Source organism: Helicoverpa zea, chromosome 24 (genome assembly GCF_022581195.2).
Source record: "Helicoverpa zea isolate HzStark_Cry1AcR chromosome 24, ilHelZeax1.1, whole genome shotgun sequence".
Taxonomy (NCBI): Eukaryota; Metazoa; Arthropoda; class Insecta; order Lepidoptera; family Noctuidae; genus Helicoverpa; species Helicoverpa zea.
Genome location: NC_061475.1, coordinates 7,024,799 through 7,050,174, shown reverse-complemented (window position 1 = coordinate 7,050,174; position 25,376 = coordinate 7,024,799). Strand labels below are relative to the sequence as shown.

Sequence of the window (25,376 nt, the reverse complement as noted above, 5' to 3'; positions counted from 1 at the left end):
GGTCATTATATTTGTTCCCTTAAAAAAAGCTAACTGGTACATGTATTTCTGTTCATATTATTAAGTCATTACTGGCCTGAAATAAAGTAGCCAGTGAGAAATTGTAACCAAGTTTTAGGAAGATTGGAATATAAAACGATTAAAAATAGTAGCTATAAAAAAAGGAAAGCGTGACAACCTATAATTATTGCATTGATAAATATAACTTCACAACACAATATATTGAACCTTGAACTAGGTCAGGTTTTACAGATAGAAACCGCGGGACATTAACATTAACAATTTATAAATAGCTTGCTAAAAATAACCACTGGGCAGGTAAGTATTTATTTCAAATCACTTTGTTGTTCATAATTCTCATTGATCATAATAAAACTTCTAAAGGTTGTTATCTAATATTATAAATACCGCGTTAGTCCAGTTGTTACATTGCGCGACTGCTGTGCCTTGTGTAGTCTCGGGTTCGACACCTGGATCGAGAACCGAAAACACTTTGTGAGCTTTAGAAACATAAAATTTACAAGAATCTGGAGAGTGATTGATTCTCTCGTAGGTACATAGGAGAGCACGCATAGCACGCAACAAAGTTCGAGTACCTAAACCCACATGTGCTATGTGCTACCTTATGTAATCCCTATGTACTGATGGATGTGCATACAATCTTTTTTGAGGGTTGGATCCGCTTCTGCTCTTGGGACACCATGGATTCATAAGAATATCACTAGTGGGCTGAAATTTATCTTTTTCGGAAACATTGCCGTTTGTTTTAGAAGCCGATTTGGTAATATAAGAAAAGAAAAATACTCGGTAAAGTTCTTTTTTAATGGCAATACTAAGACAATAAAGTCATTATGACATTGAAGTATCCTTGATTGATAGTTGACACTTGACACTGTTGGCAGCATCATAGGTATGACATTAACAATGACGTTTGACGGACGAAGTTTTCCATTTTCCAATTGCCCAGTGCCCTATGGCAGGGAATTTACCGGAAAATATTTCATAATGTATTTATATATAGCTTTCCTTGTGGTGTGAAATTACCTAACATAATATAGAAAAATACGGTACATAAAAGGTTACTTCTCAATCATGAGTAAAGTTAGTGGTATAACAAAAATTCAAAACATAACCTAAAATTCTCTGTTTACTTTCAGTCTTTAAAATGTTTTTCGGTAATAAAATTGTCGCCCGAGCAAATCTATGGAGGAGATTGTTCGTCAATAATGCTGCATTAAATGTGGTTCCATCACAGATCAATTACAGTGGTAAGTCATTTACGAATTCGTATTTTTTAGTGAAATGACGCAACTTGGTACAGGCATACGAAATATTTGTTCTCTACGAGGCCTGCCTCGCCCCTAGGGATCTACTTCCAGCACCCGGATAATATGTAGCTTCTCAGGCCCTAAACTATTAACCAAAAAAGACATTTGAAGTAGTTCTGCGTGAAAGCGTGACAACCGACTTTTGTAATGCTTTTATTATATTTTAAACTGGTCAGCGGGTAGTCTTAGCTTTGCCTCTACTCTGGTACCTATGTCCCCAGGGAGCTACTTACCACACCAATATTAACTATTCATCAATTCATCAATCAAGTAGTTAATCTATATACCAAAATAAAATGTTTATCCTCACAAAACTTGTTTTCTTATTTTATTTTAGATTGATTTATATTCAACAAAATTGAAATCTTATATTTCCAGGACTGGCATGCAGTGCACAAAATAAGTATTTATTCGACAAAGGATATCTCAAAAGTAACTCCAATGTGTCATATTTAGTACCTTTACATAGAAAATGGTATTCCAAAGGTTTAGTAGAAGATACAAACAATCTCACTGTTCAGCATGGAAAAGGTATATTTCTATAAAAGCTATTTTAATCATGTAGTTGAAAATTAGATTTAAATCTTCATGAAGAACTATGTAATAACTTGCCATTGGGTGTAAGGCCCTGTTGTGGGCATTGCTGAGCACAAGTCTCCTCTCACACAGAGAAGGATTGAGCGTTAATCATCATGCTTGCTCAATGCAGGTTGATCTATTGTGAAATAGATAACTTAATGGGTCAAATGACCATCCAACCTTCACCTAAATGATTTAACCCTATCTCTTTTTAATCAACTTCCCAAAATGAGGTCCTCAATGCAGATGTTTAAATATATTTCATGGTTTTTCCAGTACAAAAGAATATAACAGAACTGTTCCCGTTACCAAGAGTAACGTTGAACGAATTGACAAGTAAAACGCCAAGCAAGATATTTGAGATACATTACAAACAAAACACTGTAGCCCCTAAAGGAAGGAAAAAGAGTACGGCTAACAATGACTGGACTTGTACTTATGCATTTGTGTGGCCCGAGAAGATTAAGTTTGAAAGGTAAATAAATGTATACCAAAACTATTCTACCTACAGTATAAGGACAATAGACAAGTTACATCGTATTTAGCTAGTGATTTATGTATTATGTTCTGTCTTAGTATAACTAATCTGTAACTCGTGTTATAGTTTAAACTAGTTATATAATTATTTATAAGTCTAGACATTTAACAAAACATTTCAAAATTCTGGTAATAATTGTTTTATTTCAATTCAACTTGTTTTGGTGGGTAATCATCAAAAGAGTGTCAGACTCTTACTGACTACACCATGTTCCGATTAGAGGAGCGCTTCATGTACCAAGGCCGCGGTTACATCGCACGAATGGTCTCGTAGCCTTATGCCCATTTTCACCAATAATCTCTCAACGTTTCCCTAACTAAGTGTCACTTAGAATAAGGGCTCCCGCAATAATAAAGGTTATAAGGGACACTTAAACTTTGGTGAAAACTAAATTCATATTAAGTGTTCCCTAAATGCTCCCTTAACTTAGGTATTTGTTGGTGAAAATGGGCATTAGTCACATAGGGAACATTTCATAGTAATTTTGTAATAATGCCATTTTGTTCTTTCACAGCACTGCAATATCAAAACGCAAAGCCGCAGAAAAAGCAGCGATCCAAGCTATCCACTGGTTATACATTAACAAGAGAATAGACGCCAAAGGCCATCCTATATACGATAAGGCCGTACTACAGAATATAAAGGAGGAATTGAATGAACCGATACACATTACTATAAGTGATAAATCTATAGAACGGATTGACAAGATATGGAAAGATTATGAGAGTGGGATAAGTAGGTTTGTCTTTTAGTTAACTAGAAAAAATATTTACAGGAAACATATGTACAGAGCTATTTACAAGTTAGAAATACATAATTATTATGAAAGATATTTCTTGATATTGTTTTTGTAGTTTGATAATAGGTAATAATTAAAAGGTGCAAAACCTTCTTTAGAAGCTATATCTATTTTGATGTCAGAAATATAATGAGATTTTGACCCAGTTATATCTTAAATATTTATCTCCATATTATCCAAGTTATATTAAAAGTTACTCAAACAATTGTCAAGATAAAATAAAAATCATCATACCTATTGCTATTGTTCCAGAGGAAATCTATGAAGCTACGTTCAAAGAATCAAGACATAAAGTGATAAATTCACCAGCAGTTTTGACCAAAGATTCCACTATTGACGAAGAAGGTAAATTTTGACTTCTATATTTACTCTAATGGGAAGTTCTTCGCGCACCCGGGTATAAAATAGCCTATTGCATCCATTGATAAATGGGCTATTTAACAATGAAAGATATTTTTAAATTGGTCAAGCATTTCCTGAAATAAAGAAAAAAAAAACAAATGTTTCATTTTGCAATTTTCGCTTGCTTTCGAAGTCAGATTTATAACCTCTAATTCTGTTGCAGATGATTATATGGATGAAGATAGTGTCTCGAATGCTGTAGCAGATACTTCAGGTAATAAGCGAAATTAGCTTCATCCAGTGGTCTATAGCCTAGGTAGTAGTACATGCTATCAAAATTGGTCCAGCCGCTTAATAAAGTAACTGAGATACTCACAAACACTTTATACAATTAGTATCACACACCATTTTACCAAATATTAATGTGATACATCGACGGCTCCTAAGTATACTGAGTCAACTAACAAATTTTGCGAATTGCACTTTTTTGTGTATTAAAACAAATAACAATAACAATATTGTAAATACACAAAAAAGTGCAATTCGCAAAATTTGTTAGTTGACTCAGTATACTTAGGAGCCGTCGACATAATTCTAGAAACTTCACAAGCTCTTCTAAATAAAGGGTTCAATCATTTACGTATAGTAATCCAACCATAACCAGCCCTGGAAAATGCCAATTCATTGCTCAAATCGGTGATTCGACAGCTGGTTATGGCTTGGACATAGTTAATTGGTGCAACCCACTCTTATTATGATAATTTCTCCAATAGAATTAAAAGTACAAGTGCATCCAGTGTACGGCAGGAAGATTTCGTCCCCATCAGCCTCCGCGCTGGAGAGGAGAGACCGCGTCCTGACCAAGAAGTTCCAACAATATGATAAGGATTTAACTCCGTTGCCTATTGATGATTTTAGGTGAGTTTGTATTTGTAAGTTTTGTAAGGCCTTCCAGCACTTGGATAAAAAAAATGATCTTATCGTGTACTTGTGTGTACACACAACTTAGAAACGAGTGTTAGTATCTACTAGGGGGACAAAAAGTACAGCATGTAACTTAATTAACGCACATCCTGAAATTGTGTCGAGTCGAGCGGCGCGCGGCGCGATATTTGCGTGCGTAGTAGTATGACCAAAAAGTTCTCCAAGAATTGGTATAAATAATTTAGTAAATAACAATGCATATACATGTTAAATTAAAAATTCAGTGCATGTATTATGATTATAACATAATATTCTAATTAGGGTGTTTGAGGGTGTGCGTTAATTACGTTACATGTTGTATATGACATTTTTATATACCTACATATGAGTTATATTATTACCAAGCTTCATAAAAATCAGTTTGCGTGTGAGATACCAGATATATAAAGTTTCGCTTTTATTATTTTAGTTTGATGGAATAAAGTAGGTGTTGTATCTCAGTATTCCGAAAAAATATTCATGTACCCGAATTAGTTAGGCTCATATTAAATCAGTGAAGAGCATTTTATTTTGTTCAGATTTCATCTGTTTCGGTTCTCTTTGATATTTTTTTAGTACTTTGTAACTTGTATCAGCGCCATCTAACGCGTTTGTGAATAATATTACGAGGTACGACATAGTTCATGTTAATCAAGCATAGATGGCGTAGTAATGGAAACATTTAAGAAAATAAGATTATAAAATATATTTTCAAAAAACCTATACGCAACTTTTTTTTAACTTTTACTTCTTAGACACTAGAGACGAAATTTTTTATCATTTTTATCATAAATACCAAAAATATGTACCTAAAAGATCTTTGTAGACTTCTAACTTATTCTTATGACTCTTAAACCTTTGTAAAAAAAAGGGTATTTCAAATAACAACAATAATTACATACTCTTGCCAATCACACACTACTACATACATCACCTACACACATAGACTCACTCACACAAACACGCAACGCCGCGTCCTCGACCCAGCAAAACAGTTCCAATTTCAAAAACCTTGTAACACTTCCCTTACAAAGTAACCTCGTTATCCCATAGCCCACAACATATGACCTTGAAAGCCCGATTCGCGGGCGCGACCTCAAACCGTGCCCTTTATACCCGGGAAATGACCTTGACATTCGTGATATGACCTTCGGGAGTTCGACGTTGTTCCAGATTGAGTTTATTTAGGTTAGTACGATATTTAGGTCTCGATGTTATTTTTTTTAAAGAGGAAGTAGGTAATGGCTATTGATAATTGGGTCATTTGATGCCAGTAATTTTTTGTTAGTGTATTTTAACCACTTTATTTTACGGACGTATTACGTCACATTATTCAGGAAATGATATATCATACTTTTTCTGTTGGAGACGAAAACTACCCCGTCTTCCTACCAGGCATGTCAAATAATAACCCAAAAAAAATCATTTAATATTCTCCCCAAAGGAAAATTACATCTCAGACAGTACCATCTTACTTTCCTTTCCCATCTGCAAAGAATTGAAAGCGAAAGAGAGAGGCAATATTACCTCAATACAGCATTTAGACAATTACGCGTCCTCATTTATCCTACCACTGGCTATATTATTCCCGCGCCCAGAAAATCAGCCTTCATCGATAAATGGGCTATCTAACACTGAAATAATTTTCCAAATCGGTCCAGGAGCTCCCAAGATTAGTAAAGATTAAAAACACGGTACTTTAAAATAAATTTCCAGAAGGCCATATTGTATTTTTCCTTTATATGGACCTAAGCATAAATTTTCTGGAGACCAAAAACGCATTTCGCCTCCTGTTTTCTTTACACAAATTCAACAAAAAAAAAAAAAAATTACCCCCAAAATATGAAGCCAACTTTCCCCTACGTATAGAACATCTGCAAAGCATTGAAAGCGAAAGTAAACGGCAAATGTAACCTCAATACAACATTGAAGCGACATCGCGACCTACTTTATCCTATTACTAACTTCTGCCAGTGGTTTCGTCTGCATTCCATGGGAACTTATTCCCGCACTCAGACAAAACGTATCCATATATGGATCCTCGAGAAATATGCTATTTACCTAACACGATTTTTTTTTTCAAATCAGACTATTGCTTCTGTCATTAATCAAACAAACAAACTCTTCAGCTTAGATAATACAAACACAAATACACTCTCTAGAGACAAAAATAAAACTCATTTCGTCTCCCCTTTTTTTTCATAAACATTCCTAATTGCCCCCCTTAAAACTTTTAAATCTGCCATCCCACTTTCCCCTAACTTTAGAACATCTGCAAAGCATTGAAAGCGAAAGTGAACGGCAAATGTAACCTCAATACAACATTGAGGCGACATCGCGACCTCCTTTCTCAACGAACTGGACCAACCAAAGAGTTTCTATGTCACTTTCGAACGGAGGTTGGATGCATTTCGCGAATTGAGCGCCAAAAGTGTAACGGTGCATTCGAAAGTGGGGCTTTTAAATGCATTTGGATGTTAATTGAGGTCAATTTGGTATTTTTTTTGTTTGTGTATTTTGGTATTGATGACGTTGTTTCTTTGACGTGTTATCAAAATTGGTTTGGATATTATTTTGGAAAAAAAATCCTAAGCTAACCTAACTTTTGCTGTTTTTACCCAAGCTGTACGTCCGTCTTTCCTAGTTTTTTTTTAGTTAGAAGTCGTGATGACGTCCAAAATGAATACAATATGACCCACACAATAACCTAATAGCCTAAATTTTTCCAAACTAGAACATGTAACTTCGTAATAAATACGTCACAATGCAACAATAATTCGACGTCATTTACGTCACGCCAATGAAATCGAAAGCGAATGAAATCGAAAGTTTCACTCTCAATACACAGCTGTTCCTACGTCAGTCTGACGTATCATACGTCAGCGTGACGTAGAAAGCGTCACATTGACTTTCGCGTTCACTCTCGGTTTCGTTTCGCGGTGCCAAACTTTCGCGGCATAGGTTCGTCACTGTGACGTATAATTGCAGTAAAAGTGTTTGATAGAAATTTTTGGCAGTAGAAAGTGGGTGAACACTTTTGCTTTTCAAATACTTGCACTTTTTATAGTAAGAAAGCGATAGACTGTCTGTGTGTGTGTATGCATATTCTCCATAGTCAATGATATTCTCCTATCTGAGAAAACGTCACGCACCGTATTTTTGAAAAAGGAATGTCAAACGTTGATAATTTCTTACTTTGTTATTAATGTTTAAGTTCTAATTGAAAGGGCATCTTTTTAACCGCCAATTATATTGACAAAAGATCTCCTACGTGACATTTACTGAACCGAATTAAATATCTACGACCATTAAATATCTTGTAGAACTTTATCTAAAACTGCTCATGAAATACTTAATCTTATTGCAATCTAATACTGGGGCATTGTCACAAATTCATCACCCAAAGTAACAAATTATTTACATTGTAAATTCTACTGAATCATGTATATAAGTCCTTTATCTTGAATGAGTACTGAGTAGCTTATTTTCTATCAAAAAACCTTGCTTTATTTAATGCTTATCTATTTTCCTTTCCAGACAACAAATAACATCAACCCTCTCCAAAAACCGGGTAATCATCATAGTAGGTGCAGCGGGTTGCGGCAAATCCACTCGCGCGCCGGCGGCCATCTTGCGCGAGTGTGGCGCCGACGCTCGCGTCATAGTGTCGGAGCCGCGAAGGGTGGCAGCCATGGGACTCGCTGAGAGAGTTGCTAGTGAGATGGGGGAAGAGGTCTGTTAAAAAAAAAATCCACCCGTAGCCAATAGAGTAGTTATGATTTTCAGTCATCTTGCAGGCCACAAGGTTAATCACCACAAGGTTAAGCAATATGTTTAGAGATGTCAATCCGTGGATGGCTGACATTTGTTCATCATTGACTGCCTTTAAAGACAGCTAGGAGCTAAAAAAACAGATAATCAGTATTTCCAAGTCTTATCGTGTTGCGTTTGTAACTGGGTTCGGGAGATCAGATAGGCAGTCGCTCCATTAAATGCACTGGTACTTTACAGTATCTGGTTAAAGTTGGGAAAAGACTAGATAGATGTGTATGTTAGTATATGGACTCGTGCTTGGCGGCCATTTTGCGCGAGTGCGGCGCCGACGCTCGCGTCATCGTGTCGGAGCCGCGGAGGGTGGCAGCCATGGGACTCGCTGAGATACCCGCTAGTGAGATGGGAGAAGAGGTACGAGAAGAAAACCCTATGTAACATACAGTAGAATAACTACTTAGCTAGGAAGTGCATAATTGGAAAATTACATTAAGTTTTAAGCCTTGACTGTCATTTGCACATCTTTGACGGTCTTTACTGCTAGAAAGATGTTTGTTATGGTACATACTGGCTGTCTTAGTATGAGCATGTGTTGTTGAGGAATGAATATAAAGTTTTGAGGAAGGTTTTGAGCATGATTGGGAAAGAAACGATGAATAGGATGTGTGAAAGTAAATTCAGCTACAAAGAATGAATATGATGGCAGATAGAAGAGTATAGAAGAAGAACACTTGGGATAAGCGCGGTAGGATGATGATAATGTATGTAAGTGTATGTTGGTATATCAACTCGCGCGCCGGCGGCCATCTTGCGCGAGTGTGGCGCCGACGCTCGCGTCATAGTGTCGGAGCCGCGGAGGGTGGCAGCCATGGGGCTCGCTGAGAGAGTCGCTAGTGAAATAGGAGAAGAGGTACGAGAAGATAATCCTATGTAATATACAGTAGAATTACTACTTAGCTAGGAAGTATTATGATTTCTAGGGCACGTTAAATTATAGGTCTTGAATATCATTTGTACATCAATGTGGGTCTTTGTGGATATTTGGAACTAGGATATAACCAGTCTCATCGTATTGCTCAGCTAGCTGTTTTGAGGAGGTCAAATAGGCAGTCGTTCCATTTAAAGTACTGAAAGCTGAACCTACTATGTCATCAACCTGTCTTAAAATGGGGTATCTCATTACATAACACTGGTACTAATTGCGTGGGAAAAGATTAGACAGATGTATGTGTATGTTAGTACATATATGGACTCGTGCCGGCGGGCATCTTGCGTGAGTGCGACGCTCGCGTCATAGTGTCGGAGCCGCGGAGGGTGGCCGCCATGGGGCTCGCTGAGAGAGTCGCCAGTGAGATGGGGAAAGAGGTACGAGAAGAAAACCCTATAAAATATACAGTAGAATAACTACTTAGCTAGGAAATATTATGATTTATAGGGCATGCTAAATTTTAGATTTTCTTGACTGTCATTTGTACTTCGTAGGTAATTTGGACCTAGGAAATCGTATAACCAGTCCTATAGTATTGCTCAGCAAGCTGGTTTGAGGAGGGCAGTTAGGCAGTCGTTACATTTAAAATACTGAAAGCTGAACCCAATAAGTAAACAATCATCACATTTTTAAGACAAAAAAGGGGTATCGTCGCTCACCACTTAGGAAAAGATTAGATAGATAGTTAGAAGAAGAAAACTTGCTGCGCCGAATCCAAATAAAATTGGGGTATATCAACTCATGCGCCGGACACTATACTGCGGGAATTTGGCGTTCATGTTCACACGAGATACAACCCAGTGATAGACGAACACCAAAATCTTAGTAATACATATGAGTCCGTTTTACCCTTACGGAACCCTAAAAAAGGGACGATTCTCTTTTACTGTAACTCTCACACTTGGTTCCAGGTAGGAGAGTCTATCGGCTATCAAGTAAGGTTGCACTCTAAACCGCCGAAGCCGCCGGGAGGGTCCATCCTGTACTGCACTTCTGGAGTATTGCTCAGACGGTTGCAAACAAATCCAGGTATGTCAAACTAAACATTTATAGGAATCATTTTAAAAATAAACTTAAAGATCTGAAAAAAATATATTATAATGTCAAAATATTAAAAGTAGAGTAGGGCGTTTAAGAAATAAACCTTAGGAGAACTATAAAATATATAAAATTTTCTACAGGTTTGGCAGGACGTTCCCACGCTATAAAACGTTATTACCGTAACGTTAAGGTTGAGAATAAGGCTACTAAACTTTAAATTAAATAGTACAAATGATTATTTCTGAAAGTAAAACCAACCTTACAGCTATAACAATAAGGTCCAAATTCCCCACAGGTTTAGAAGGATGTTCGCTCGTGATAATCGACGAAGCTCACGAACGTGACGTGAACACTGACATCACGTTACTAAATGCCTTTAGCCTTTTGAAACTTAGTTCTAAAACCAACCTTACACTCATGATAATAAGATTCATTTTCCCACGTAACTAGAAGGCTATTCGCACGTCACTTTACAATTCTCAATACCGTCTATGTTTTAAAGTAAAAGCAACCTTATTACTATAACAATCAAGTCTAAATTCCCCACAGGTTTACAAGGATGTTCGCACGTGATAATCGACGAAGCTCACGAACGTGACGTGAACACTGACATCACGTTGTTACTGCTGAAGAGGGCTTTGGACCTCAATGAGGCACTCAAAGTCGTTGTCATGAGTGCTACGCTTGATACTGGGGTGTTTACCAGGTAAAGTAAAAATCAATGCTAGGCAATACCTACCTACCTACCTACCTACGGTAGACTGCACATCAGTGGTAACTGTCGTGCACCTTAACTCAATAGTAATAAGTACAATTTTCCTATAAAACTGTTACCACTGACCTGAAGTTGACTGTACCGTGTAAGTAAATAATTTGTTAACATTGGCGTTTTAATTTAATTTGAAGATATTTTGGGTGAGCACAAAACCGGGTAAATTGTCTTCATAAAAATATTACAAAATATTCCATTATCAGCCTGTTTATCGTCCCATTGCTATACTGCACACTAGACCAATTAGAAAATACATTTGTGTGTTAGATAGACATAACAAAAAAAGGTAAACCCTTTTTTAAAAGCATTGCAGTCCCATAAGATACGGGTGAAACCGCTGACGGAAACATGTGAATTATTGTGACAATCTATACTAATATTATAAAGCTGAAGAGTTTGTTTGTTTGAACGCGCTAATCTCTCGAACTACTGGTCCGATTAGAAAATTTCTTTCAGTGTTAGATAGCCCATTTATCGAGGAAGGCTATAGGCTACTTTTTAACTAGGTACGGGAAGTAATTCCCACGGGATGCAAATGGGTGAAACCGCTGGCAGAAGCTAGTCAATAATAAAATACACCACATCAATCTCTCTATTTTCCAAGCAATCGCTTATAATATTTTGTCTTCCATTCCAGCTATTTCAACCCGTGCCCAGTGATCGAAGTCCCGGGGCGAACGTTTCCAGTGGAAGTGTCGTATTTAGATGACATACAGAAGAAAATCGGTGTTGGCCTGCCTTTTACTGAGGAGGTTTGTGCCAAAGAGGATGGCAGGCCGCAGGTTAAATGTCAAGAGGTAAGTTGAGGTCGCGCTTTACGAATTTAATCATTTCCAAAAAGACTTACTTTAGAATAATTTTTGATGTTATTTTGATTATTTCAGGCCAGCATTAGTAGAGGTTATTGTAAACTTGGGGATTTGTATTAATCCCATCTGTTATAAAGCATACCGATAGGCGGTATGCTAGAAATTGGCAATGTATTCTCTCGGCGACCGGCTCACTGTAAACATTAAATTTTTGTTATGAATTGTCTTAGGTACTAGCTCCCGCACGCGGTTTCACCTGTGCCCAGAGAGAACTAATTCCACACATAGACAATAGTAGCCTATATGTATTTCTAACATAAAAGCAATATTACTGCTAACTTTCATCGACATCCGTTTGGCCGTTTGTGCGCACCAATAAAAAACACACGCACAACGTTCATCTACATTTTTGTTTAAAAGTTTACTTATTTATAACCATTAAAAAATACATACAGGTTACTTTTGATCCAGGAGCGGGAAATATCTAGATCCAATTCAGCTAGCTATAAAATAATATGATCAACCAAACTATTTCAGGTAGCCGAACTAATAAAAGTAATAGACAGCAAAGAGAAAGAAGGCGCTATACTGGTATTCCTCCCGGGTTGGTCCGAGATCAAGCTGACGAAACAATTATTAGAAGAACATTATGGAAACTCACCCATGCATATGATATTGCCTGTACATTCTAGGTAAGTTATTTGGCTAGCCGTTTCCTTAGTAAATCGAGGTTAGCTTTAACGGCCTCTTCTTATATAGAGAAGGAATGAGCTTTAATCAACACGCTTGCTCAAGGTGCATTGGTGATTTCAGACTGTAAAATCCAGGTTTCCTCAAGATATTTTCCTTCACCTTTACTCAGTCTACGCGTCTAAGATAGGTATACTTAAGAAGTACATAGAACCTAGAATAGTTACATGCTTCTTGCTAGACCTAGAAAAGAACCCGCAAACTCGCACTTGGGAGGCTGGTACTTTAACCAATAGCCCACCACGACTTGTTATTACACTGACAAGTAAAATTTTCGTACCTGTCATCAAAATTATTAAACAATTTTTCTAAGTTAATGGGGAACTTAATATATTTCTATTCTCAACAATGTGATGTTTTAAAACTGACATTGTTTTCTAGATGCTATTACCTCATAAACACATATGATTTGATGTGTGTTCACATTATTTCTAGGCTGTCATTATAAGCGAGGACTTAATTGGCTCTCTATGACTTCTTTCGTTGTTAAGTTTTTATATGTATGTGTAGCTGTAGGTCTTCCATATTGTATTAAATAAATAAATATTTTTCAGATTATCAACAACAGATCAAGCGAAAATGTTTTCAACTCCACCACAAGGCGTTCGGAAAATAGTTCTAGCGACAAATGTAGCAGAAACGTCTGTAACTATCCCTGATGTAGTTTACGTGATAGATAGCGGAGCGCATAAGGAGAATAGGATTAAAGAAGGCACTGGTATGTATGGGATAGACAGCATGAGGATAGTTGGTTACTATCCTGGTTATATATATCCACCAATGGGATTTTAGGGATATTCTACCGAAGTAATATATATCTATATAATTAAGGATAGTTACTCTGTGACGTGGTTGTTACTAATGTAACGGAAACATCTGTAACTATCCCTAATGTAGTCTACGTGATAGATAGCGGAGCACATAATGAGAATAGGATTAAAGAAGGCACCGATAAGTAGGGTATAGTCTACCAACGTGATAGTTTGGGATAGTTACAACTATCATGATAGTACTATTTACATAATAAAATATATTGTACATGTATTTGTATGTATGTGGTGGTGTACGACTGGTGCCAGATTTAAGCAATATTTTGGTCACTAAAGCTAAACGTCCACTTGTCGGTATCGTACGCAACGGACGCAACGCACGCAACGGATCGTAGTATTATTTATATAGAAACTCAAACAAGATGTGCGATGCGTACGATGCGGACAGGTGGACGCACTTGTTTGAGTTCCTATATAAATAATACTACGATCCGTTGCGTGCGATACGTCCGTTGCGTACGATACCGACAAGTGGACGCTTAGCTTAAATCATATTTCTCGCTCTTGTTATAATTTTAGAATTTAGCTTGCTAACTACTCCGCATAAAAAAGTAGTCTAAAGCTTTCCTCGGTTCCTTGGGCAATCTAAATTGAAAAAAGTTTTCAAAGAAACACTGCAGCTGTATAATATTAAAATTGTATAATATTAAGGGATTGTTCACACCAAACGTATTGTCCGCCGCTGACTGTGAGTATACTCACAGTCGGCCTCAGTGTGAACGTCGACTCAATCTGCAGTACGCGTACTCACCAAGCCGACAATAGGCTATAGCGTACGATGCGCTACATGTGTGAACAAAAGAATACGCTCGTGTAGGTTCACACTAGATGCGTACGCTGAGCGGCCGACTATTCTACACATAAAAGAGCTCAGTATTTGAAGTTGCTCGTAGTATATTATAAACGATCTCTGAGATCACTCGTGGTTCCCATACGATAAAACTAGTGTATTTTTTAAAAAAATCGGACGTTTACTGATATTTCAATGAAATGATGCGCATTCAGATAGTTGCCATTTGCGAAGCTCTAGAGGAAGACGAAAATAATAAAAAGAAGAGATTGTGGGTACATCCCTTAAATTTGAAGAGATGTTTTCTTTGTCAATTTCATACTTTATATTTCGAATATAGACTTTATCCAAATAAGTTCAAGAAATATTTTCGTATGACAGTAAAAACATTCGATGAGTTACTATCTTTAATACGTATAAGTTTATATAAAAGGGACACTAATTATCGACGTGCTATTCAGCCAGAAGAAAGATTGACAATTACTTTAAGGTAAGAGGAAAACAACTTGTACTGTAATCAACACTTATTTATTATAATCAAATCAATCACGTTTAAACAATTGCGAAAAGAACAATGTCAGACGTCCATAGTAACTTAGGCTCAATAAAAATATTTCATGTACAGTGAAAATTCTTACAGTTTCTTGTGTAGTTTCCCGCTGATCCCCCCAAAGGATTGTTCCCCCCAAAAAATCCCCCGTGGGCAGAAAATACCCCCAAATTTGGGGGGAATCCCCCCAATCTGGCATCACTGCGCGGCGGTGCGGACGCGGCGGAGCGGCGGTGCGTACGCGGCGGAGCGGCGCTATTCGGCAACTGCGTCCGCGTAGCCAATCCGCGTCCGCCGTGCATAGTCGCGTAGTAAAATAATCGGCTACTGAGAGTCAGCTACAACAGACGACGTAACAGCGTATAGTCGGTTCGGTGTGAACGACAATTTCAATATATATGGAAAAGCAATAAACTGCGTAACGCGCGCTCACAGTCAGCGGCGGACAATACGTTTGGTGTGAACGATGCCTTAGATTACTTCTATAATAGGTACTGTATTTGAGTAATTAATATATCGTATGTTTACAGGCACAGCAAGTTTAGAAACAGTATGGGTGTCTTTAGCCAGTGCTAAGCAAAGGACCGGCCGAGCGGGAAGAGTGCAACCAGGTAATCAATTTATTATCCTTGCTGTTTCCTGCGGTTTCACCCACGGCCCAGAAGGACTGACTATGTAGCGTATATCACCCGGGGATATTGGACTTTTGCAATATAGTTTTTTTTTTTTAATCGGTCCAGTAGTGTGTAGATTTTTACTAAAGGAAACAAAACAAATTTTTCCTTCATGGTCTTATTTTCATTTCAGGACATTGCTACAGAATGTACACAAAAGAAAAGGAAGCCGAATTCATGCCACATTCAACTCCAGAAATATTGAGGTAATGTGTAATCCAGACCTTGTGTAAGCTGCCATTGCTACCGCTTTTACGCACATAAGCGTACGAACGTAATACATAAAATGATGTCCTTGCTATTTGTGATACATTAGTACAGAATTTTATAGGTATTCATTTATTTGAGAAACAACACAAGTTAAGTACATTTATACGGCTACCATCCGTCCGGGTTTCCCCGGATTTGCCCTAGTTTGGAGGCCGTCCGGGCGGGGTTTCAAGAAGAGTCGGGGGAAATTTCGGACACTTTTTATATAAGGAAGCACCTCATTTAATTTTAGTATATGGTAATATAGTAAATGAATAAAAAATTGGGTATTCTTTTGTTTATTTTTTATTTATTTTTTTGCGTTTTTTTTAATGTTTGTTGTGCGAATTACGAGTTGGCAGCCCTAAGTGCGTTACATTATGTATTTAAAAAAATAACTACATACCTATATTGTAAATGCATAACAAATAAATTTATTTTCGTTACATACACAAACTGTACATTATTTCAAAGTAAACCTAAGGTCATGGCATATTATAGCGGCACCGCAACAGCACGACTGCAGCACGGCGTCGCCTCGAATTTAGGCTACGGCTAGCTGCCAGCGCGCTAACCACGCGCTGTCCGCAAGGTGCCAGCTCGCCGGCCGCGCCGCGAGGTGTAAGCTTGCTGTCACCGCAAACTCAATATTATTTTAAGACGATTATGATTGATGTTATGATTGAACACGACGTAATGACGTTGTTTCGCTGCCGTCTCGGAGTCGGCGCGCAATTAGCACGCCGTTGGCGCGCTGTACGCATGAGGTCAGCACGCGGGCGGCGAGTCGAGTTGTGTGGAAGCGGCAAGCACGCTGACTGTGAGCCGTTGGCTTTTTCATATTGACATTACGAAATATATTATAATATACACGATTTAATGCTCTAAATTGAATGACAACTTAAATGCTGGTGTGGAGCCGTGCTGTTGCGGTGCTGCTATACTGTGCCATGACCCTTAATCTGTATTCACATAAATAAGCAACTTAAACAAATAAATCTCCAAACAATAAAATTAAATATTTTATTTTAATTTTTCAGGATACCTCTAGTACAAACAGTATTAGACTGCAAATCGTATGCCCCAGATGAAAAGATTGCGAATTTCCTCTCACAACTTCCAGAACCGCCCAGTGATAAATCTATACAGTTTGCTGTCAATGACCTTATTGATTTAGGTAAGATTTTCACATTATTTTAACACCATATTTCTAGCAAATAAATCATTTATTATTAGTAGTATGTATCTGCTTAGCTTTTTATGCCTGTCTGACCGATTACCCGGGAAACAAAAAGACTGATTTTCAGACTTTCTGCTTTCTCACTACCGTTACGACTGCTAAAGATATTCAAATGACAATCGACAGTGTAATCTTTCTGGCTTCGGACTTCCCGTAACAATCTATTATTACCAATTTATGTGCCTTTTCAAAACATGAAGGAACTGTTTGTGAAAAGATGGTCACCCATCCTTAGACCGAGCGCGCCAAGGGTTGTTTAACCTTATGATCGATCAACTCGTGGTTACTGACCTCCTCATTTAGGTTTAATAACTTAATTATTGATTGAATTTCACCGGGTTCAATTCCAGGCTTTGTTTTAGATGAAATTATACTTCTAGAGAAAAAAAACATTAACGAGATAATATCGATTATTGGACAACAAAATTAATAATACTCTTATTTTCCAGGAGCCCTAACCCCCTCAGAGCAGTTAACCCGTCTGGGCAGCCTCCTATCAACGCTAACCCTGCACCCGCGCGTCGGGCGCAGTTTACTGCACTCAGGCATCGTCGGCAACGTGGTGGCCGCCACTAACGTGGCTGCACACTGCAGCACGCATACCGACGTGTTTGTGAGTGCGCCTGATCGGAGAGACGGTACACATAAACATAACATTATAGATACAAAGTCATTTTTAACTAGGCTGTATGTTCAGCACCTTTTGAAGGTCAAATTTACAAAAGACAGCCTCAAAACGCCCATCCTTCACCACTTCCTATCAATAAAATTGTCGGTAAGTACTTAAGTTTCTAGTGACGTCACAATCAAATCATCGGCCTAGCCTTTTCCCAAATATAGTGATCGGAGAATAAGTGAGTGTATTCGGCAAGTGAATTTGTCGCTCTGAAGTTAGGTGCTAGTGATGTCACGGTAATCGAATGAACATAACATACTTTTATGTTTCTTCAAATAAGTTCGTTGCTGTGTTAACCATTTGATGCCTCAATATACGAATATTTTTTTCCTACATTGTACGCGATTATTAATGGTCAAAAAAAGTGATCAAAATTACAAAAAAAGTGATGTTTTTTGGGCCACTAATACCCATATTTGTAACCATGACACTCCTGAAAATAACACAATATTCTTATGTAACTAAAGTTGCTATTTTCATTTCTAATGCCTATCCTGTCAGTATATAAACTATCCCTTTGAGATCACCTTCCAATTACTCAATTACCAATTAAAATTATTAAAGAGACCAAATTGAAATGAAAAGTTTTGCGAAAAGGCAACATTTAATCAAGAACGGTAGACTGCACATCAGTGGTAACTGTCATGCACCTTAACTCAATAGTAATAAGTACGATTTTCCTATAAAACTGTTACCACTGACCTGAAGTCTGAAGACTGTACCTACCTCTTCTAAATTAATATTTTTTTTTTCCAGAAATACGTGAAATAAAGCGCAAATTCAGTCCGACATCAGACTACTCAGCTTTATACTGGATACAGGATGAGTTCGACAGATTGAACCAAGAAGGTGGCCGGCAAGCTAGCGACAAGTTCTGTGAGAAATACGGACTGAGAGGAGATCGACTGGGATTTATTCGATGTGAGTATGACAATACTAGCCGTTTCACCCGCGTCAAGTGGAAACTACTGCACGTACCGTGATAAAATATGGCCTATGTTACTCGGGAAAAGTATACGCTTTCAAGTAGTGGAAGAATTTTTTAAACAAACAAACAAAAAATCCTCTTAGTAATATTAGCATGGAAAAGAAAAAAAGAGCTATTGGCTAAATCAAAGCCGCGTGGATGGATCGACATAAGGCTAAGCAACGCTTAGCGCGGTCGGACAGTGTATGGGTGACCATTTTGTCATGACAGGTGACTATTTTGTCATGACGCGTGACGTTTACTTCCGTGTTTCGGAAGGTAGGATAAACTGGTGGGCTATCATTTGAAGATATCATGGCGTTTGGTAAGGGTAAATCCAGTTGGAAGCCAGTAAATCTGACGACCAATCTTACCAAGGGGTTGCCCGGGTAACTGGGTTATGGAGGTCAAATTAGCAGTCGCTCAATGTAAAACACTGGTAATTTTATTTTATTTATTTAAAAAAGTACTGCCACATCACAAACATTTAACATTCGATAACTTAAACTACTTTTTTAGTTTATGGCCTGATGCATGTGACAATAATGGCGTACATAACATTCGCAATTCATCGGCTCGAAGATGTAATACAATAATAAATTATAAAAATAAAATGGAGAATATCTAATGATTACATTCTTTGGAATTCAAATTTAACAAATAATACAGTATAATTGTTAAAATATTAACATAAATCTATACTTATAATAAATCTGTAGAGAGGTCAATTCTGTACATGAAATATTTTTCCAAAATAACTATCAGGGGGTGATTAGTGATCGATACTGATGCCAAAAATGCCATGCCATCACAGCCCCTAGGTTGTCCGTCTTCGGACGTAGGCCTCCTCCAAATCTTTCCATTTCTGCCTACTTCTTGCCACTTTCATCCAATTTGGTCCGGCTATTTTGGATATGTCATCGACCCATCTCATAGGGGGACGTCCTCTGCCGCGACGATGCTCCCACGGTCGCCATTCCATTAGCCTCCTGGTCCACTTGAACTGCTCCATTCTGGCAATGTGTCCTGCCCATCTCCACTTCTGTTGCTCTATTGCCACAACAACGTCTCTAACACGGGTCTTTTCTCGGATCCACTCGTTCCTCTTCTGATCCCTCAACGATATGCCGAGCATTGCACGCTCCATCGCTCTTTGGGCTACACGCAGCTTTTCGGCCGATTTCTGTGTTAAAGTCGCTGTCTCCATCCCGTAGGTAAATACTGGCAGGACACATTGATCAAAGACTCTAGTCTTAAGGTGTTGCGGAATTTTCTTTGAGCGGAGTATTGCTTTGTTCGCACCGAAGGCAGACCATGCTTGTGCAATTCTTCTGTCGATCTCTGCTGTTTGGTTCTTATAGCCAAGAGATATTTTATGGCCCAAGTACACATAATCATCAACAACCTCCACAGGCATGTCACATCTACGAGAGTCAGGTATGTTCGTCATGATCTTCGTCTTTCCGACATTCATTTTCAATCCTATGCGTGATGATTCTTTACGCAGATCTTCCAACATTTTAAGCATATCATCAACGCTGTCGGATATCAGGACTATGTCATCAGCGAACCTTAAGTTACTCAACCTTTCTCCGTCTATGTTGATACCTTTATCACCAAAAATGCAATCAGTAAAATTTTTGTCTGTCTGTCTTTCTGTCTGTCAGTCTGTCTGTCTGTATGTTCGTTATGGAAACAAAAACTACTTGACGGATTTTAACGAATCTTGGTACAATTATTCTTCATACACCTGGGCAGGATATAGGATACTTTTCATCACGCTACGATCAATAGGAGCAGAGCAGTGAAGGGAAATGTTGGGAAAACGGGAGAAGTTACTCCATTTTTTAAGCTTCCGTCGCGTGTGCAGGATTAATGGTTAAAGCTACACAGTAACTATGTATGACGGATATATTCTCCTTAAAATTATGTAAAAAATATTCCATGACAGCATATATCTATCTTTTACGGTTGACTCACAATAACACGTGTAACTCTCGATAGCTTTCTATTGTTGTTATTTTATGAAATAGGTAGGTAAGTATTGGTTATTTGGTAGTGTTTAAATATTTGTTCAAATTAAAATTATTAATAGTTTACATTTTATTTCTTTTTTGGTGAAATAGTAGTAGGTACGCATACATTAAGATAATTGGATAGGCTGGTGTATATTATTTCTTACTCGCTTTGCACAAAGTACGAATCTAACGCGGACGAAGTCGCTGGCAGAAGCTAGTGTCCAATAAATGTCATTTCCATAAATGTCCAATAAATGTAATGTGATCTAGTTAAATTGGAAGCCGACTCCAACATATTTAGAAAAAAATCTATGCAGATGACATACTAACTACCAATTTCCAACAGCAATCTCGCTCCTCCACCTGGAACAACTCCTGAAGTCTTCCATGATAGCTCCGACGACGGAAGCCGAGGAGTTGAACCGCTTCTCCGATATAGATGAACTAACTTCTGGAACTCTGCTATCTGGTGCTGACTCCTTGCTGATGACGAGGAGGCATGTGAAAACTAAGGGCAAGTTGAAGACTGTTGTTGATGTTGTTACGAGGTAAGATCATTTTTACTTTACACTAATAGGTACTGGCTTCAAATTGCGGTTTCACCCGCATTCCTTGGGGACTTCTTCGCGAACACGGTAAAAAGTTACCTAATGCCTTCATCGATAAATGGGCGGTTCAACATTGAACTTCTCAAATCGGACCGATAGTAGTTCCCATGATTGTCGAGAACGCGTTTAAGTAAACAATCTGGGCCTTACTACAAAAACTTTAAACCCTGTTTTACACTTGTCTAATAAAATTTTGGCTGCAAAATGAACCATATGTCAACGTCATAATTTGACATTTTTTTAGACAAGGCATAAACTGACGTTTAAAAGTTTTTGTGGTAAGACGGTCTAACTTTAAAGACGTAACATGTTTTTGTTTGTACCCTAGACTCCAAACTTCAATACAGATTTCAAAAATCTTTTGAATAGCTACACACGCTTACCCCAAGTGACCTTGGCTATATTTTGTTCGGATACGGGAAGCACGGGACGCGGGTGAAAACTCGGGAAACAGTTACTTTGTAATATTCTCCTTGACTTAATTATCCATCGCCATTTTGATATTTTTTCTTAAATCTCGTTTTTGTTGCCAATAAATAATGGTAGCAAATAGAAGTTTTTAACCCGCCACCAGTTAGCCTGAAAGTAGGTCCCAACATTGTTATGAAAAGGCTAGATAGATGATGAAAATAACGGTAGGTACTGATATACTAAAGAACAGATAATAATAGTCTATTCCCAGACACCAATTGACCAAGTAGTTTTAAATATAATTAACTTTGTCTACAGTACGGGTGTTCGCGCTATTATAGCAAGGGAAAGTGTAAACAGAAATATATTGAAGTCTTTAAGAAGACGAAGTACCGATACAGTGCTACGTCATTTGTAATTAAATTGCTTTATTTTCATGTAGAACTTTGTTAATTTTTAGTTGTTGACGTAAATATAATCTCTCTACCTTTTATAATTTGGACTTACAAGGCAATTGTTCGGGGTTTTCTCGTAGGCAAAAAATTCATTCACTGTGGCAATAGAATGTGAGAATGTTGGGCTTTTCGAAGCAATTCTGCTGGTCCTACTAATATTTATAAATGCGAAAGTTAGTAAGAATGTACTTATGTCTGTTCGTTCACAATCACACGGCTGAACGGACAGTGGATAACATACTATATGCTACATTTTACCCAGGTGTGGGAAGTAGTTCTCTAAAGAAGTTATTGACTTTTCCATACATACATGCACACACACTTTCGCATTTTAATATAAATAGGAAACAGAATATTGTAGCAACGTTGAACACAAATTACAACCCGTGCGAATTTACTGTGCACTTCACACTTTGTGGTCATTCGAAGTAAATGCTATCGCTACTGAGAGTTTTTTTAACGTTGGCAAAAGTCATCAAATAACCCGCAGTGGGATGCCAGCGGCGAGGGAGTGTCAGACTTTTACTGACTAAAAATCCATCATGTTCTGTCGTAGGCCTTTTATGTACCAGGGCCGCGGAAACTCTTCCAAACACTCGCTACTGAGAGCTTACAGCGAATGCGCGGCGCCGCGCGGGGTAGCTTGAGTGGGGTCACATTCCAGCCAAGGGCGCAGTTGATTCGTACGAGTTATACCCATTATTGCCAAAATAAACATAAAAATTCTTAGCAACAATTTTTTTTTATTATTATTATTTAGTTATTTAACTATATTCTCTTCACAGCACCGGCGACAGAGCCCATATAGGCTCCGAAAGCGTGAATAAAGACGTTATAAAACGACACAACGTTCCCGTGCTTTTGTGTTACTTCGGCGGTCAACACTCCGCAGAGCGACGCGCTCTCGTCGCCTACAGGACCAGTGTAGTGTCGCCGCATGCTGCCCTGCTGTTCCAAGCAGGGGCTGTCTTACAGGTAACTATATAGTCAGAACCCTGAGTCTGACAACCAGTCTTACCAAGGATATAACACAACGCCACTTAGCTCCCGTGCTGCTGTGTTACTTCTTCAGTATAGTAAAATAATATACCGGGTGTGTCGTACCTAATCACATTAAATCCTATCACAAATATTAGCCGATTATCGGCTACGTAGGCTGTTCTTATACAAAGAGATCGGCCAACTGCGCAGGACATATTATAGTGCACGAGCATTTGCGCAGACACAGGTGCACTGGCTATTCCTTCACTCTCATAGCCCGATGGGACGGCAATCCGCCACGACCGGACAAGATCACACAGATAATGTATACTAATATGATAAAGAGAAAGTATCCGAAACCAATTTGAAAAATCAAATTGGTTCAGTAGCACGTAAAAAACATCCTGTGATATTATAAATGTGAAAATAAATCTATTTGTCTGACTGTCTATCGAGATTTCACACCACATCAAACTCTAGTCCAGCCGCATAGGACAAGTTGCGACAGGAACAACTAAACCATCTAAGCTCCATTTAAACTGAACGATACAATTTGTACTCTAACCTTACATAAATAAGAACCATTTTGCCATATCACTAAACTATTTCAATAAAATCGGTGGCGCAGTTAGTAATATACTGAAACAGAATTATGACCACATTTTCACATAGATTTCGTTATCAAATACACGTAATATAAACCTCAATAAATATGATTTTGAAACCGCAATATTGTACCTAAAATATTAAATTAACCATGTGTCACTAAGGAAAGTTTGTTAAGGAGGAAAAACCGAAATTTTATGTAATATTTCACACTTATTACATCACTAGCTTTTGCCCGCGACTTCGTTCGCGTGGAATAGTGACTTGCGGCAGATTTATGGTTTGACCAATAGATGGCGGTATATGTCCGGAATAAATTTTATTTTTATTTTTGTATTTCTTTGTAATAAAAACTATCCTATGTCCTTTCTCAAGTTCCAGACTATGTCTGTACCAAATTTCACACAAATCAGTCCATTAGTTTAGGCGTGAAGAAAAGACAGACAGACAGAAAGACAGATAGACAGAAAGACAGACAGACAGAGTTACTTTCACATTTATAATATTAGTTAGGATTGTTTAGTTTTCTTGGTTCTTCGCAGCTGCACATACATTTTAATTTTATCTTATTTATTTAGTGAAATAAACTATAAACCAGCTTATATACATATACATACCTATTTTATGAGAAATCATCAAATGACCCCTCCCGCTGTGGGTGCAGCGTGAGGGAGTGTCAGACTCTTACTGACTAAAACCCACCATGTTCCTTCTTAGGCCCTTTATGTACCAGGGCCGCGGTAACTCTTTCGAACAATCCCGCAGCCTATCATATGCATATGGGAACAAATATAATGACCACCATAAAATGCTTTGATACCCTTAGTTTTGTAACCAGAAATATCTACTGAACACCAGAAAAATAAAGTCTAAAAATGTAATAGTACCAGCTATTTTAGTCACGACTCCACTTTAAATTGTATTCGACCACCAAATTTAGTAAATGATCACCAACTCTTGACGACCAAATTAATGTATTATTTTTGCCTAAATAAGTCACTGTGACTGCCATAAAATGTAGGCTTATTACCAAATAAAGTATTATGGTGCCATATTAAGTTATGTGTCCGGCTTGCAATGCATGCGTGAGTGTCAGTATGACGAGTGACATGGGAAAATGGAAGAAAATTACATATTGCGCCGACCCCAAGTAAAATTGGGAACAGGGCAGGAGAAAGAAGAAGAAGAATGTGTTTCTCAATACACTTCCTCGACAACACACTCTTATCGTACTGTTTGGAGGCATGCAATAGACAATTTTCCACCCTAGTGCAGGAAAAGGGTCTCCATAATGTTATTACATTTATTGTATCAGGCCGAACTTATATATATGTGGTGGCCTTATCGTAGACTTGACCACTTCATGAAATGACTCGACCATTTCATGAAATGGTCCCGTTTCATGAAATGTTTCACTGTTTATTGGCCACATCATGATGTGACTTGGGCAAATCAATGATGACAAATCGTTTCTCGATATGTGCAACTAAAAGCTCGGCTTCTTCATGAAATTATCAAAATTAATTGATCACATCGTAAAATAGTTATGTAAATTGCCCCTAGGGGCGCTGCCAGCGCTTTATTTACGTTTGAAGATGGCGGCCGTTGACTGCATTGAAAATTCTCGCAGCGAAAAATTGA

General features: G+C 37.9%; 1 protein-coding gene across 1 annotated transcript in view; it reads left to right on the top strand.

Annotated features, from left to right (window-relative positions):
- The first annotated feature begins 599 nt into the window (after positions 1-599).
- Positions 600-25,376, top strand: part of LOC124642334 (ATP-dependent RNA helicase DHX30-like) — a 33,760-nt gene continuing 8,983 nt past the window's right edge. The window contains 21 exon segments of the mRNA XM_047180722.1: positions 600-1,067; positions 1,158-1,268; positions 1,707-1,859; positions 2,184-2,382; positions 2,960-3,180; positions 3,497-3,589; positions 3,810-3,860; positions 4,360-4,504; positions 8,087-8,282; positions 10,220-10,337; positions 10,899-11,055; positions 11,759-11,918; positions 12,468-12,622; positions 13,235-13,398; positions 15,381-15,461; positions 15,658-15,730; positions 16,814-16,950; positions 17,463-17,651; positions 18,446-18,610; positions 21,021-21,222; positions 22,934-23,123. Of these exon segments, the coding sequence (XP_047036678.1) occupies positions 1,166-1,268; positions 1,707-1,859; positions 2,184-2,382; positions 2,960-3,180; positions 3,497-3,589; positions 3,810-3,860; positions 4,360-4,504; positions 8,087-8,282; positions 10,220-10,337; positions 10,899-11,055; positions 11,759-11,918; positions 12,468-12,622; positions 13,235-13,398; positions 15,381-15,461; positions 15,658-15,730; positions 16,814-16,950; positions 17,463-17,651; positions 18,446-18,610; positions 21,021-21,222; positions 22,934-23,123 (2,952 nt within the window). The 5' untranslated portion in view covers positions 600-1,067; positions 1,158-1,165.